This window comes from Dipodomys spectabilis, unplaced genomic scaffold (genome assembly GCF_019054845.1).
Source record: "Dipodomys spectabilis isolate Male_0828 unplaced genomic scaffold, ASM1905484v1 ptg000004l, whole genome shotgun sequence".
In the NCBI taxonomy this organism is placed as follows: Eukaryota; Metazoa; Chordata; class Mammalia; order Rodentia; family Heteromyidae; genus Dipodomys; species Dipodomys spectabilis.
Window position 1 is genome coordinate 7,305,414 of NW_024870681.1, and position 15,841 is coordinate 7,321,254.

Below are 15,841 nucleotides of genomic sequence, written 5' to 3' on the forward strand. Positions count from 1 at the left end.
TTTTTAATTTGCAAATAGATCCTTGACTCAGTACGTAGGAAGTTGGTATAATGTTTCAACCCATTTGCTAGCTGCATGACTGAAAAACTTCTCCAATTCCTTAGAGCTTGATTTTTTTTCATTTATGAAATTGTTCTTGTCTCAAGATTGGAAGTACCTAGCACTGTGCCTGAAACAGGAAATATTTCTTTATACACTGCATACAGATATGGGCATATCAAAATAACACTAAGTAATTGATGGTAATAAATTGGGGAATTTTCTAAGTTCCACAGATATTCCTCCAACAAATGTTAAAATTTGAAGTGTGGGGGGAGGAGTACAGGTTTAGTAGTTTAAAAGTATTTGTTTAAAAGGTTTAAAAAAGTTTAAAAGTTTAAAAGGTTTGTCAATGGATTAATATCGAATTTAAACTCCTTTGTCAGCTAGAAATCGTCTGGTACAAGTATTTCAGCTTTGCCCAAGGAAGGGGAGGAGTGAAACGAGTGAATAAAGACAAAGGAATGTATAATTGAATTGTACTCATGAAAAGAGCAAGATAGAGTTTTGCAATCAAACTGAATTGGTCCTGTTTGTAGCTTCCTAATCTGGGCAAATTCTGTTAACATAACATTGATTCTATTCATCTATGAAATGTCAGTATTAGATAATCAGATCTTCAACTGCACTGAAGACTGCTGACCAGTGATTTGTGCCTGATAACCAATCAATGCAATCTTTTTTCCTCAAAGCTGAGAAGCCAATTATCATCCATGGCTTGAGGGCTTGAAAAACTTAAACGCTTGGCCTTCATGGGATGCTTCCAGCTAGGTGGGGGTAGCGGGGAATCACATAAAAGAGATCAGAGTGAAAATAAACAAAAATGCCCAGATAGATTCAGAGTAAATCCTACTGTTCCTGCTTGCCAGAATGGAAAACAAAGGTGCTCCCCAGTGGCACGTAGGCAGAACTAGCAGAACTAGTGCGCCTTAGAGGTTTTTCATTGCATTCAGCGTCCGAGTGACAGAAGTAGAGCTGTGCAGCTATGAAAGAAACACGCGAGCTCTCTAGTAAAGAGTAACCAAGAACACCTGCGTGCCCATCCTCTAAACACGAGGACCCAGTCCACTCTCTTCACTGAGAGAGACGCTGGCTGCCCAGGGAGGGCGACGGCGCCGGCCTCGCGGCCCCCGACTGCACCCGAGGGCGTGCTTTTCCTGGAGAGTCCAGACCACCCGAGGCCCCCCGCCCCGCGGTGCGGGGTCACGTGACGGGGCGGGGAGGGGTCACGTGGATGCGCCGCCCCGCCCCGTCGCCCGGGCCGCGGCGAGGTGGGGCCTGGCGTTTGCTCCGGAAGTGCCTGTCTTCCGCTGACAGCTACTGGCACTGAGGAGACGGAGGCAGCGGCGGCGGCGGCGGCGGCGGCGGCCACAGCGACGGCGACGGGCCGGGAGCAAGATGGCGCTGCGGCCGGGAACGGGAGCTGGCGGCGGCGGGGCCTCGGGAACCGGCGCGGGGGCCGCGGGAGGAGGCAGGTGGGTGTGAAGAGCTGGGGTCGGAGGCCGGCCGGCCTCAGGACGTCCCCGCGACCCATCGGCTCCACGGGGGGCTGTGTGACGGTTATGGCGGTTTGGGCTGAGCCTCTCAGACCCTTGTCCTTTGAAGTGGGTGGCGAGAGAAGCCCCGGACGCGGGGCGACGAGTCCGGGCGCGCGGAGCCGGGGTGTGGGGCGCAGAGGCACCTGCTGCCCGCGGCGGAGGGGAGGGCCGCGCGAGCCGTGCCGGGGCGGGGGGCGGGGAAGGCGTCTCCGGGCCGGGCCTCTGCTTCTGGAGCCGCCCAAGCTGCCCGGCTCCGGGGCTCCGAGGCTGTTCACAGGGGTACCGAGACACCTGTGCGTGCGCGTGTGCGTGTGCGTGTGTGTGTGGCGGGGGGGGGGGCTATTTTGTCCTCGCCTCCTTTACAGTGTCAGGTCCTGCTCTTTTTGTGTTAACATATGACAAACATAAGGGAAATCCAAACTACCTTTGACTTGGTCATTGCCTTGTGATAGAACTCTTGGCCTTCTAGACCTAACTCTTAAAGACTTGTCTCTCTTTTCTTTTTTTTTTTTTAAGGTATTCAGAACAGAATTCGCTGTTGAACAGCAGTTATGCACAGGGCTTCCAGACTTTCGTTTCGTCCTTAAAACAACATCAAAAAAGCCCTGTCCTTTGTTATGTACACACACACATACACACACATACCAGTTAATAGCAAGCAGCCTGTGCTTCTCATGCCCGAAACGGTAATGGAATTTACATATGCAGTGGGGCAAGTTATCATCATCTTAGGAAATGTTGTATCCCATCCAGCAAGTCCTCAACTCCACTTTGATAACGATCTAGTGTGATTTGTTAGCTAAACATACATTTGGAGGTCAGATTCACTATCTTCACTATCTGAAATGATCTTTGGAAAACAATGTGTTAAGTGTTTTCTTTTTTCCTATGTAATTCATAGGAACACTGTATATGTGTGAGGTCTTTCATGTTACTACCTTTTGCAAGTGTGTATGTTTGTGTATGTGTGTGTGTATAATGAGAGAGCAAGAACAAGCAAGCACTCTGGTAAAAATGGCCTGTTAGCCCATTTTTCATTTCCTCTCCACAACTTTAAATGATTTGCTTTAACTAAAATGACTTGTTTCCATTGTGCACTATTTGTAGCATCTTTCACAAACACCTTGTATAAATAAGTCTGGCTGGAGAGGAAAAACATACAATCGCAATTTTTTAAAATATGACAGTTTCTAAAATACTGTTGAGTGGCATTAATTTGATAAAACATATGATTAATAGTGGCACCAATAATAATTAACGTGAAACAATTTGGTATTCTACACCCAAATTTCAATTGTTAAACTTTGGTGGAAATAACCTGAAGTGCAGAAAGAGAGTTTATATTACAGATTGAATCCAGACCAAGCAGAAAAGTTAGTTTGATACCTTCTCAACTCATAACTTGATAAAGTAGCATGAGCATGTCATCCTAAGTTATGCAGGAGACTACATTCCAGGCCAGCTCATGATGAACATGGCTCAAATGGTAAGCAAGTTCAAGGCCCTGAGTTCAAACTCCAGTACGGTCAAAAAAAACTTGGAGCCTGGTGTCTTGGATGATGCCTGTAATCCCAGCTACCTGGACAAGGAGAACAAGAGGATCCAAGTTTGAGGCCAGCCCATGTGTAATGTTGCTATATTGGACTCTCCCAGATACATGGGAGGCTTAGGTTGGAGGATCTTGGTCTGAGCCCAGCCTAGGCAAAAAGATTTTATATGAAAAAAATAACCCAAACCAAAAAGGGCTGGAGATGTGGCTCAAGTGGTAGAGCACCTGTCTATCAAGTATGAGGCCCTAAGTTCAAATGCCACACACACACACACACACACACACACACACACACACACACAAGTCTAAATATCTGGATTTCACCTATATTGAAATAAGTTATATTTCAGCTGGGCCACTCAGTGGAGAAAGAAGCAAAAGGTTGGCATAGAGGAGGGAAGAAAGGTCTAGGAAACAGTGTACCTACACTGCCAGGTTGACTGGGACTGCATGGAAAGACAAGTTTTATGAGATAAAATTGAAAAGGAAAATAGCGTCAAACTAGAGAAGCCTGTGAGGTTAAACTCATGAAGTTGATGTTACAATTAAATCCCAGGTTTGCATCTTCCTAAGGGATTATTAAGTGGTCCTTACTGTTATGAAGGAAGATATACCTCACTTTTTGTATTAGATGAACTAGAAACCACAGAGTCTGAAGGTAGAGAGATCTATATAGGGATGAAGAACTTTTTTTTTCCTGCCTAAGGCTATTTGGATATACATAACATCAGTTGTAGGGCATACACAATTATCAATGCAGGCAATAACCTGTAAGTAGTGGAGGAGACATGTACAAGAAACATGTCTGTCCTGTCATGAAACAAGTTATTTCTCAGGCCTTAGTGTCTTTAGGAATTCAGGCCTGAGAAGTGAAGGCTAGTAGAAAATCTAGGTTAGTAGCAAAGATAACTGAAAAGGAAGGATGAAGAGGCAAATAATGTCACAAGTAGAGTTCACAGGTATGCTTTCACATGGAGATTTTAGTGCTTTTACCTTTAATGTTTTTACCTTTGAGATCAAATCATTTTATTCCTGCCCATTTGTTGTGAACTTTTGCTGTCTTATCAGTGTTGTAGTTAGCTGCTGACTAGCCAGTCTTTAAGCACGTTGATACTAAGTATTTCATAGAGCATGCAAATAGTACATAAATCAGTAGGCAGTTGGCTTGCCAAGTTTTAACTAGAGTAAGTCATGTTTAGTGTGACTTAATTTTGGTTTTGTTTGTGTTGTTTTTTAAATGATGCTAGGAATTGAATTCAGGAACTTAAGCTTGTTTGGCAAGGGTTCTATCCCTCCATAGACTATTTTTGTGAGTTGCCTGTATACATTTCTAAGATGTAGTGTTGTCTTTATAGTTGTCTTAGTTGGAACTGTGACAAACAAGCCAGGTATAACAGTGCCTTCAATCCTTGGTAGCCTGTAGGCATAGGATCCAAATCCAAGGCCAGCTGAGAAAAAGCCTGAGATTCTACAAAAAAAACAAACAAAAAAACAGCCTAAAAAGCAAAAAGGGCTAGGGGAATGGCTTAAGTGATAGAGCCTTTGACTAACAACTGTGAACCTCCAGAATTCAAATTCCCATAGTGCTCCCCCACCAAAAAACCCCAACAAACTCTGATATAGTTAGCAGGTGTAGCCTTAGCTATCCATGAGGCAGAAGACGATTTGAGTTCAGAAAGTTCATTGAGTTCAAGACCGGCCATACAATGCAGTATTAGTCATGAAGAGGACTGAACTTTTAATACATGTAAATATGGATTTAAAACAAAACAAAAATCCTAGGCACCAGTAGCTTATACCAGTAATCCTAGCTGTTCAGGAGGCTGAGATCTTGAGGATCAACAGTTGAAGCCCGCCAGAAAAGTCCAAAAACCTTCATCTCCAATTAAACTGCAAAAATCTGTGCTGGAGGTGTAGCTTAAGTAGTAGAGCACCACCTATGAATGAAAAAGTCTGAGTGAGTGAGCACAGGCCCCTGAGTTCAAACACTAGCCCCAGTCCACAATTCTTTCATTTATTTAATGAATTACATGTTGGATGTAGTGATGCTTGCCTGTAATCCTATCACTGGAAAGGTAGAGACAGGAGGATCATGAGTTCAAGGCCAGCCTTGACTATGTATTAAGTTTGAGGCTTTCCTAGGCTATATAACAAGAACCTGTTTCAAAATAAAAAAACAAACAAACATGTTTTGTTTGAAGTATTGGTACATAAGATCATCATGTATTTTTACTTCTGTTTTCAGCTTCATGTTTCCTGTTTCAGGTGGAATAAGACCGCCTCAAGGTATGTGAAACTGTAAGGATGTTTTATTTTGTTACTTCAGTGCTGGGACTCTGCTGGGATCTGAGGATTGTGGGTTCCAGTCTGGGCAGTAGAGTCCGTGAGACTCCAATAAACTACTCAGAAAAAAAGATGGAAGTGGCACTGTAGCTCAAGTAGTAGAGCACTATCCTTTAGCACCAAAGCTCAGGGATAATTCCTAGTCCTTGAGTTCAAGCCCCAGGACCAGCAAAAAAGAAAGAAGTAAGAAAGGAAGAAAGAAAGAGAAAAGAAAGAGAGCTAAGACTCACCAATATCAATTCTGGCTCTGTCTTTAAGAAGTTAGTAGTCAAGAATGTTATCTAGACCCATGCTGCTTGGAACCCAGCATTGGAGGAGCACTATGTCTGTCCTTCTGCTTCTTTCTGCTCACTTCTTTTATTCCAGCATATTCCCTCCACCCACCTCAGGTGCCAAGTTGTTTCTGAAAAGTGGTGCTTTTCTCCAAGCCAGTGTTGAGTGGTTATGGTATATGTGCTGGAGAAACAGAGACTCCAAGGTTACCAACAGAGATGAAAGATAAAGAATCACTCGGGAGGTGATCAGTAGTTCTCTTGTAGCCATTTGTAATCAATGATGAAGGTTGAGTTTCAGGGAAATTTTTTTCCAAAGGTCAGTTGTATTCTTTTCATTGTGTTCACATTTATATATTATTTAAGCTATCTGTCATTAAATGTGTCCCATATTTAGATCAAGTAGCTTGAGATCTTTGTTCCTTCAGAAAGTATTACAGACTTATTTGCTTATTATCATATGTGGTCTTTTTTTCTTTTGCATTTTTATAAACTTTCACATAAAAACCTATCACATAAAAACCTACATAGGGAGGAAGGAAACTGAAGAAGAAAAGATCCTAAAGGATGCCTGATATATTTTTTTTCTTCATCAATTTAGAATTGTTGTGAAAGGTTTTAAAATAAATTATACTAGAATGACTTCTTGATCATTTAAGACTTTATGTATAGATCATTTCTAAAAGCATATACAAGAAAACAACAGCAGAAGTGGCCACAAGGTCACAAGTACTTAAACAAGAGATAGGATAGAAAATTCTTTTTTCCATTTATACTTTAGTGCTTACCAAAGTTAAGCCACAAACCTGAGTTGCCCATCCAGAACTAAAATAATAATGATAAAATAGCTATGTACTGGTAGCTCACACCTGTAGTTCAAGCTACTATTTTATTATTTTAATAAAAAAAAAGTTTAAATCCAAAGAGTAAGAGGGAGAACATTTCACCATGGCTTTATTTAATCTCTTCAGTCTAATTTACCATTGTACTTCATGCTCTTTGCATTTGAGATTCCTTTGTCTGAAATACTATTCAGATATCTGGGTGGCTTGCTCCCTTACTTCCTTCAGGTCTTTGACCAAATGTTGGCAAAAGTTTGTGAGGTTTTTTTTGGCAAAAGTTTTGTGAATCTGTCTTACCAAAAAAAGCAGCTGCTCCACACTTTGACTCTCCTCTTCCCCATTATCCTGCTTCAGTTTTTGCCCTGTCTATACAGTACCTGCATGTATTACAGTATAAATTCCATGAGAGGAAAGACCTGGTTTTGTTCATTGTTGTGTTTCCTAACATGGAATAGGTCCTCAAATACTTGAATAAATGATTGAATGAATAAATGGCTGCCCTGCCTCTTAAGAGTCGTTACCTAGAAATGTAAATGTCCATGCTTCTGAAATTAAGCTAGATATAATTAATTTGGGAAGTAACAGAAACTACAAAATATATACTTTTCTAGACCTTTATTTTTTAATTTTTAAACTTTTCTTTGTGTGTGCCAATACAGGGGCTTGTACTCAGGACCGTATGTTCTCACTCAGCTTTCTTGTTCAAAGCTGGTGCTCTACTACTTGAGCCATACCTCCAGTCCAGCTTTTTGACTGGTTAATTGGAGATTGAGTCTTTTGGATTTTTCTGCCAAGTCAGGCTTCAAACCACAAGCTTCATCTCTTAGACTCCTAAGTAACTAGGATTATAGGTATGAGCCAATGATGCTCAAATGACCTTTACCTTTTATACTGAAATTTTGGTTTAAAAAAGTAAAACTGTAGCCGGGCGCTGGTTGTTCATGCCTGTAATCCTAGCTACACAGGAGGATCTGAGGATAACACTTTAAAGCCAACCAGGACAACAAAGTCTGTGAGACCCTTATCTCCATTTAATCACCAGAAAACTGCAAGTGATGCTATGGCTCAGGTGGTAGAACGCGTGCCTTGAGCTGCAGAGCTCAGAGACAGAGCTCAGGCCCAGAGTTCCAGCCCCACGACCAACCAAAAAAAAAAAGGTAAAACTGAGCTGAGCGCTGTGGCTCACGCCTGTAATCCTGGCTACTCAGGAGGCTGAGATCTGAGAATCACAGTTCAAAGCCAGCCTGGACAAGAAATTCCGTGAGAATCTTATCTCCAATAAACTCAAAAAAGCCAGAAGTGTTTCTTTTTTTTTTTCTTTTTTTTTTTTGTCGGTCGTGGGGCTTGAACTCTGGGCCTGGGCGTTGTCCCTCAGCTCTTCAGCTCAAGGCGAGCGCTCTACCACTTGAGCTACAGTGCCACTTCCAGTTTTCTGGTGGTTTATTGGAGATAGGAGTCTCATGGTCTCTCCTGCCCGGAATGGCTTTGAACCGCGATCCTCAGATCTCAGCCTCCTGAGTAGCTAGGATTACAGGCGTGAGCCACCAGCGCCCGGCCCAGAAGTGTTTCTGTAGCTCAAGTGTTAGAGTGTTTGCCTTAAGCAAAAAGAAGCTCAGGGTTAGTGCCCAGGCTCAGAGTTCAAGCCCCAGGACCAGAAAAAAAAGAAAAAGAAAAAAGGAAGAAAAGAAAAACTGATGTAAATGAGATCTCTCTTCTTTTCTTTATGTATGGTGTATTCAGATGTATATCTTCCAAGAAGGTAGAGGTACAGAACTCAAGAGAAAAGGGGTATAAAAAAGTACAGTAGTGAAACTCACCAGACTTGGATGAAAGTGAACTATACAGCTCATGGGTAGAGATTGGGAGGGAGGAACTGGGAATGAATGCGGGGACAGAAGACAGTGTATGAAAGGAATTCATTACATGCCTTATAATCCCTCTGTATATCACCTTTATAATAAAAATACATGAAATTTTTAAAAAAACTGGACTAGGGGGTGTGACTTAAGTGGTAGAGTACTTTCCTAGTAAGCATCAGGTCCTGAGTTCAATCCCCAGTAATGCAAACAAACAAACCAACAAAAAACTTGTAGCAAAGCTGGGCACCAGTCATGTATACCTGTAATACTGGCTACTAAGGAGCCTAAAATCTGAGGATCTCAGTTTGAAGCCAGCCCAGGCAGCAAAGTCCATGAGACTCTCATCTCCAATAAATCACAAAAAAAGCCAGAAGTAGCACAGTGGCTCAAGTGGTAGAATGCTAGCCTTGAATAAAAAGCCCAGGGACAGTACCCAGGCCCAGAGTTCAAGCCCCACGATTGGCAAATTAAAAAAAAAAAATCTTCTAGTCAAACCAATATGAGCTTAAGATGATATAATAAAATGCAATATTAGAATGAAAGTTAACTTCAAGCTATATAAGGGTTTTTAATTTGGTGTCACCAAGCCATATTTTACTATTTATTAAATCCCCAAATGCATCATATGTATATTCATTGTCCTCTGATCCTGGGGATAGTTGGAAGAGATATAGGAAAACAAAAGTTTCCCTTTCATTTAATTATATACTTTGCATGCCAGTGACTGTGTTTGTGATAAATGTTACATTCACTATTCACATAAGGAGGAAGAAGAACTATTTTTTATATAATAAGCATTAAGCAGTTTTACAGATGAGAAGCCAAGATACAGAAAGAAGTTATGAAAAACCAAAGCTAGTAAGTGGTACTTCTAATTGGCTCCCAGAATTCATGCTCTTTAACTGTTATCAGTTACCTGCTGCCGCATAACAAATTATCCCCAAACTTTAAAAACTAAACATTTTAGTATTTTGTAACCTGTAACGTGTCTGTAAGTAGTTTTGCTAAGTTGATTATGGCTCAAGGCCTCTCACAAGGCTTAAGGAAGACATGAGAACTCAGAGCCTGGGCACTATCCCTTCTCTCCTTCACCAAGCCTGGTGATCTGCCATTTGAGCCACAGCTCCATTTCCAGCTTTGTGCTAGTTAATTGGAGATAAGAGCCTCACGGAATTTCCTGCCTGGGCTGGCTATGAACTGAGATCCTCAGATCTCAGTTTCCTGAGTAGCTAGGATTATAGGCATGAGCCACCAACACCCAGCTGTACTTATGGTTTTAAGAAAATAAACTTTATGATCTGAGGTGAGAAAATAAAAAAAAAATAAACTTTAAAACATGCTACTTTAACAATGTCTTGATGTTTTTTAACAGGCCTCATGCCAATGCAGCAACAAGGATTTCCTATGGTCTCTGTCATGCAGCCTAATATGCAAGGCATGATGGGAATGAATTATGGCTCTCAAATGTCCCAAGGACCCATTGCTATGCAGGTACTTGTTTATTGTTTATGAAGTTACTGTTTATCACTAGAGGTCTGCATACCAACAACTGTGTTCTTAAACGTTTAATGTTATATTTTGAGATGTGATTTTTTTTTCTTTTCTTGTCAGCCATGGGGCTTGAGCTTAGAGCCTGAGTGCTATCCCTGAGCGCTTTTGTTCAAAGCTAGTGCTCTGCCACTTTTGAGCCACCAGTGCCACTTCCAGTTTTCTAGTGGTTAATTGGAGATGAATCTCATGGACTTTACTGCCTGGGCTGGCTTTGAATTGTGATTCTCAAATCTCAGCCTTGTGAGCCACCAATACCTGGCTTTTTTTTTTTTTCAGATGAGGGTTCTACTTTGAATGTATGTGTTCACATGATTCTCCTTTAGCCTCCCAAATAGCTGGAACTATAGGCATTTGCCACAATTTCTTTTTTCATTCTTTTTTTCTTTCTCTTCCTTTCCTTTCTTTCCTTTTTTTGTTGTTCAGGAGATTGAACCTAGGGCTCCACACATGCTAGGCAAATGCTCTAAGGATTTTTAAACTAGTGGGGGCATGGTGGCTCACACCTGTAACTCCAGGTACTGAAGAGGGCAGATATCAGGAGGATCACAATTTGAGACTGGCCAGGCAAAATATTATCAAGACCCCTCAACAAATAAACCAGCCATGGTAAATCCTATCTAATCCCGCTATGTGGGAGATAGTGATCCATAGCCAACCCTATGCCAAAATATAAGACTCTATCCAAAATAAATAAATAAAGCTAAAATGGCTGATGTGTGTCTAAAGTGGTAGAGGACCTGCCTAGCAAGCTTGAGGCCCTTAGTTCAAACCCCAGTACTATGTCCCAAAATTTCCTGAAAATATGAGTTATGCCTTTGGCCATACCGCTGTAGATGTGCCGCATCTTGTCTGACCTCTGGTACCTGGTACTTGGTGAGAGACTTCCATTTCTTTAAATTCAGCATTATTCTATAGCTGAAATTACAAAAATATATAAGACATGCTAACCTTTTCCAAGATGTGAAAATTAGTGAGTTCGAAAGAATATTCCTGTGTTTGTATTTCAAACCTAGCTAAAGGATTCTATAAACTCTGCTTCCTCTTGCACCTTTAGTAGTGATCAGCTTTAATGCACTGCAGAGAATGGAGAGCTTTCCATTCTAGACTATGTTCTTTGAATCTTCTATTATTATGCTGTGCTATATGGCTTACTAATAAAAATATTAAGAGCTTATTATGTGATTTACTTTTTCTTTGTAATCATTGGGAAGAAAAATTTTCCTCCTTTGTTTTTTGCAGGCAGGAATACCAATGGGCCCAATGCCAGCTGCTGGAATGCCTTACCTGGGACAAGCACCATTCCTGGGAATGCGTCCTCCAGGCCCACAATATACTCCAGACATGCAGAAGCAATTTGCAGAAGAGCAACAGTAAGAGAATTCTATAACTCAAGGATAACCGAGATATATATAAAAGCCATTTTATAGATAGACAAATACTCTGTAGTGCACATTTGAAGCTGAAATACTCAAATTGCCTGTAGAACTCTTCAAAATACTTGGTTTTGAGACAGGGCTCTTTAAAATATTTGTATTAGAAGTTAGAGTAGTGATGTAGTGATATGCTCCTATAATCCCAGTACCTGGAGAGGTGAAGGCAGGAGGTTTACCGACACATTTGCAGGCACCCTGATTCTCAGAATATTGCTCTTATGTACATACTACCTTCCCAAGGAAATTTCTGTTACTTTTATTTACTCGAGATACAACTCAGACTGACCTTGAAAGTGGTATCCTCTTACCTTAGTCTCCCAAGTGCTGGGATTACAGGCATATGCTATTACATGTAGACCTAAAAATGTTTGGTGGTTGTTACCCTCTTTGTTTGGGTTCATTCTTTGGTTTGCTTTGGTGGTACTGGAGATTGAAGCGAGGACCTCATGAATGTTAGGCTAGTTCCCTATTTCTGAGCTATCATCTTAACCCTCAAGTTTCTTTTTGTACGCAAAGAGTGCATGTTTTTCTGCCTTCTTTGTTTTTGTTCTTCTTTAATTTTTCTATGCAAAATGTTTCCTCTAGAGTTGGGATATAGATAGCTCAATGGCAGACTGCTTGCATAGCATGTAAGAGGCCCTGGTTTAAACCTTAGTACCCTCTTCTACCCCAAGAAGATTGTCAAAAAAATATATATATATGCACACACACAGACATACATACATACATACATACATACATATATATATATATATATATATATATATATATAATTTAAGTGAATCATTATTTAGATTTCAAGTATTTTAGAATAGAAAGAACTTGCCATGAAAGATATAATTAGGAATGAAGACTATAATTCTAGAATGCAGGATGATACTGCTGAAACTTAGTAGAACTCTATGACAGTTATTTCTTGAAGCTGGATTTATTACATTGGTTTTTCTGCAGGAAACGATTTGAACAGCAGCAAAAACTCTTAGAGGAAGAAAGAAAAAGACGCCAGTTTGAAGAACAAAAGCAAAAGCTCAGACTTCTAAGTAGTGTGAAACCCAAGGTAATGTATTTCTTATCTCCTCTCTCCCAAAACATATAGCCCCTGAATGTACCTGCACCTCCTCATTCACTGGTTTTTATCACTGCAGCACCAGCCAAACCAGGCTGTGATGGATCCCTTTCTTTTTCCTTTATCTGAGTTCTAAAATGAGGGATGTTTCTGTAACAACCTCTGTTTTTGATAAGAATGAGAGATTAATCATTGTCTTCTCAACTCATTTTTTAGTGACATGGTGGCGTTAATAATTTTTTTTCTTGGAAAGCACTAATCTTAAATGTAGTGCTAGAAATGGATTTCTGTAAGTCACTTATGGAATGTTTACTATAAAGCGGCCATATCCTGAAGTAATTATGGGTGAGCCTTTTAATATTTTTATAGTCGAATCTTATTCTGTGCCTTCATTTTATATACTTATCAATGACTTTCTGACTTGGAGAAATTGTTCTCAGAAATATATGGTCAGAAAACTATTAGAAGTATCTATTAGAAGCAGTTTATATAATTGAGTGCTGGTAACTCACACCTGTACTCCTAGCTGAGGTATGTATGAGGATCATGGTTCAGAGCCAGCGTAGACAAAAAAGTCTGTGAGCCTCTTGTCTCCAATTAACCACCAGAAAACTGGAGGTAGAGCTGTGACTAAAGTGGTAGAACACTAGCTTTGAGCAGAAAGAGTTCAGGACAGTGCCCAGCTCTGAGTTCAAAACCTACAACAGAAAGCAAGAAAGCAAAGAAGAGAGAGAGAGAGAGAGAGAAAGGAAGAAAGAAAGAAAGAAAGGAAAGAAAAAAGAAGAAAAGAGAGGGAGGGAAAGGAAAAGGAAAGAAATACATTAATAACTATGCTTTCAATTGGGGAGGGTGAAGAGCAAGCGAGAGGTGAGTGATGAAATATACATACATTTGTTTTCTCTTAGACAGGAGAGAAGAGTAGAGATGATGCTTTGGAGGCCATAAAAGGAAACTTAGATGGATTTTCCAGAGACGCAAAGATGCACCCTACTCCAGTATCACACCCTAAGAAATCAGGTAGTTTTAAGAGACATGAAAATTTTTTTTTCTTAGAAGGTGACTTAGAATCCTTGTATGTTTAATTGACTGACAGTTCTTGTATGTTTAATTGACTAATACATGGTTGAAGAACTTTTCCTTCAACCTAAGAATATATTTGGATGTTTTAAAATTTAAAGGATCTGACCTAATGGCAGGAGTGTGGCTCATTAGGGTAAGTGCCTGCCTAGAAAGCAGCCAGCACTGCACCAGAGGGATCTGACCTAGATAACTTCTCTTAGAAGGGATAATCTTTTGTCTGCTACTTCCTTTGTAAATCTATATGTAAATGAGGATGTTAACATTAGTAAAATCTGTTGAATCAAAGCAAATGTAAAACATTTACTTCTTTACCCTTATTGTTTTAAAATCTTACCTTTTATGAGGTAGTTCATATTTTATTATTGAATGTGATAAAAAAAAATTACATATTCTTAAAATGCCCCCTTTTTTTCTTTTTTGGGGGGGAAATGATGAGTTCAATAATGCTCTCATAAAAGTTTCTTTAATAAACTTTTGTAGTTTTTATCATCAGGTAAGAAAAAAGGTACATCGCATAGTAAAGGGCTTGTGGTTTACTTATGAGTATACATTAGTTATGCAAGGGGAGGAAAACATGTATACAGTGTACTCATCAGCCTCTTGGGGGTTTTAATTATTTTGACTTGCATAATTGTTATATCCTTTTAAAAATTCAATATCCTGGCATTTATTATCAGCTAATTTCAACAATGACAGCATTAATAGGTATATGGTTTTCATAAAATCATCCAGCCAAACAAGAAGTACTGTCTTCTACTGAAAAATATTATATCAAAACATTTTACTTTAAGCCATTGTATTTTAATTTTGGTTGTTTTTGTTTTTTTTTTTGTCGGTCGTGGGGCTTGAACTCTGGGCTTGGGGTCCCTGTGCTCTTCAGCTCAAGGCGAGCGCTCTACCGCTTGAGCCACAGCACCACTTCGTATATTTTAATTTTATATATATATATATACATATATGTATATATATGTATATATATATATATATATGAAAATAATCTTGCATCAGTGTTATTACCAATTCTTGATTTTCTGGGCTAGTTTTGATTCTCTGGGCTAGTTTTGATTCTGGCCTATTAATTTCACCAGTTAGATTACATACTAAAATGCCCAATCCAAAAATATGCCCTAAAGTATATATTCAGTGAAGAATAAATATCAGCAATTACTGAGATCAGAAAGAAAAAAACATCTAAAAATGAAAATTGTAAACCGAATAATAAGAGTTAAGTGATTTTGGCTCAGCAGGGAAAAAAAGTTTTTTACAAGAGTAAACATTGGAAATTAATACTAAATGTGGACTTGGTACCACACCTAGAAAAGGAAGAAGAAGGTCAAGAGTATGGTCATTTTAAGTCACTCTTCTATCTGTGAAGAATTTTTTTATGTGTGTCAGTCGTGGGGGCTGAACTCTGGGACTGAGCACTGTCCCTCAGCTCTTCAGCTCAAGGCTAGCACCCTACCACTTGAGCCACAGTGCCACTTCCAGCGTTTTTCTGCTTATGTGGTGCTAAGGAATCAAACCCAGGGCCTCATGCATGCAAGGCAAGCACTTTAACACTGAGCCAACCTCCCAGCCCAAGAATTTCTTTTTTGCATTCAGATGTAGGTGAACAGGAGCTGTTCAATGAAGAAAACTTATTGTAAGGCTACAAATTGTTGTTTTGATGTTCAAATCTCTGGAATTCAATCTGCATACTTATACTAAGCCAATGTCTCAATACATGCTCAATCCTGTAATTCTAGCTACTCAGGAGGCTGAGTTCAAAGCCAGGCTGAATAGGAAAGTCCATGAAACTCATATCTCCAGTTAACCAACAAAAAGTAGAAAGTAGAGGTATCGTTCAATCAGTAGGGCTTCAGTCTTGAGCAAAAAAGCTCAGGGACAATGCCAAGATCCTGAGTTCAAACCTCAGGACCCCCACACACACAAAAAGAAAATTTCTAGTTAACCACTACATGCTGAGCAAGAAAAAGATTGTTCAGAAGCAAGCCTAATTTGATCCCAGTCAAATTACAGTCATAAACTTAGGACTGAAGGGTATCAATTTGTAATATTTTTATCACCAAAGGCATTTTGTAAATTTCTCCACCAGACTTTTTTTAAATTCTAAAATATGCAATATAACAGTTTCAATATTAATATTGTGAGTCAAAGTATATACCATTATAGATGTAATTTCAGCCACATACAAAAACCACTGGTTTAGTCTTGGAAGCTGTTAGTTATAGATGCCAAAGTACATTTGAAAAATATTACTAAGCTGGGC

At 39.8% G+C, this 15,841-nt stretch overlaps 1 protein-coding gene across 13 annotated transcripts in view; it reads left to right on the top strand.

The window, feature by feature from the left end:
• The first annotated feature begins 1,381 nt into the window (after positions 1-1,381).
• Synrg (synergin gamma) overlaps positions 1,382-15,841 on the top strand; it is a 63,582-nt gene continuing 49,122 nt past the window's right edge. For 5 of the 13 annotated variants that reach the window (XM_042691355.1, XM_042691372.1, XM_042691382.1 and 2 more), the window contains exons 1-6: positions 1,382-1,514; positions 5,372-5,412; positions 9,812-9,933; positions 11,233-11,363; positions 12,378-12,483; positions 13,398-13,509. In XM_042691355.1, the coding sequence (XP_042547289.1) occupies positions 1,438-1,514; positions 5,372-5,412; positions 9,812-9,933; positions 11,233-11,363; positions 12,378-12,483; positions 13,398-13,509 (589 nt within the window). In that variant the 5' untranslated portion in view covers positions 1,382-1,437. The remainder of the gene's footprint in view (positions 1,515-5,371; positions 5,413-9,811; positions 9,934-11,232; positions 11,364-12,377; positions 12,484-13,397; positions 13,510-15,841) is intronic. The other 8 variants (XM_042691404.1, XM_042691413.1, XM_042691429.1 and 5 more) reach the window with 3 other exon arrangements.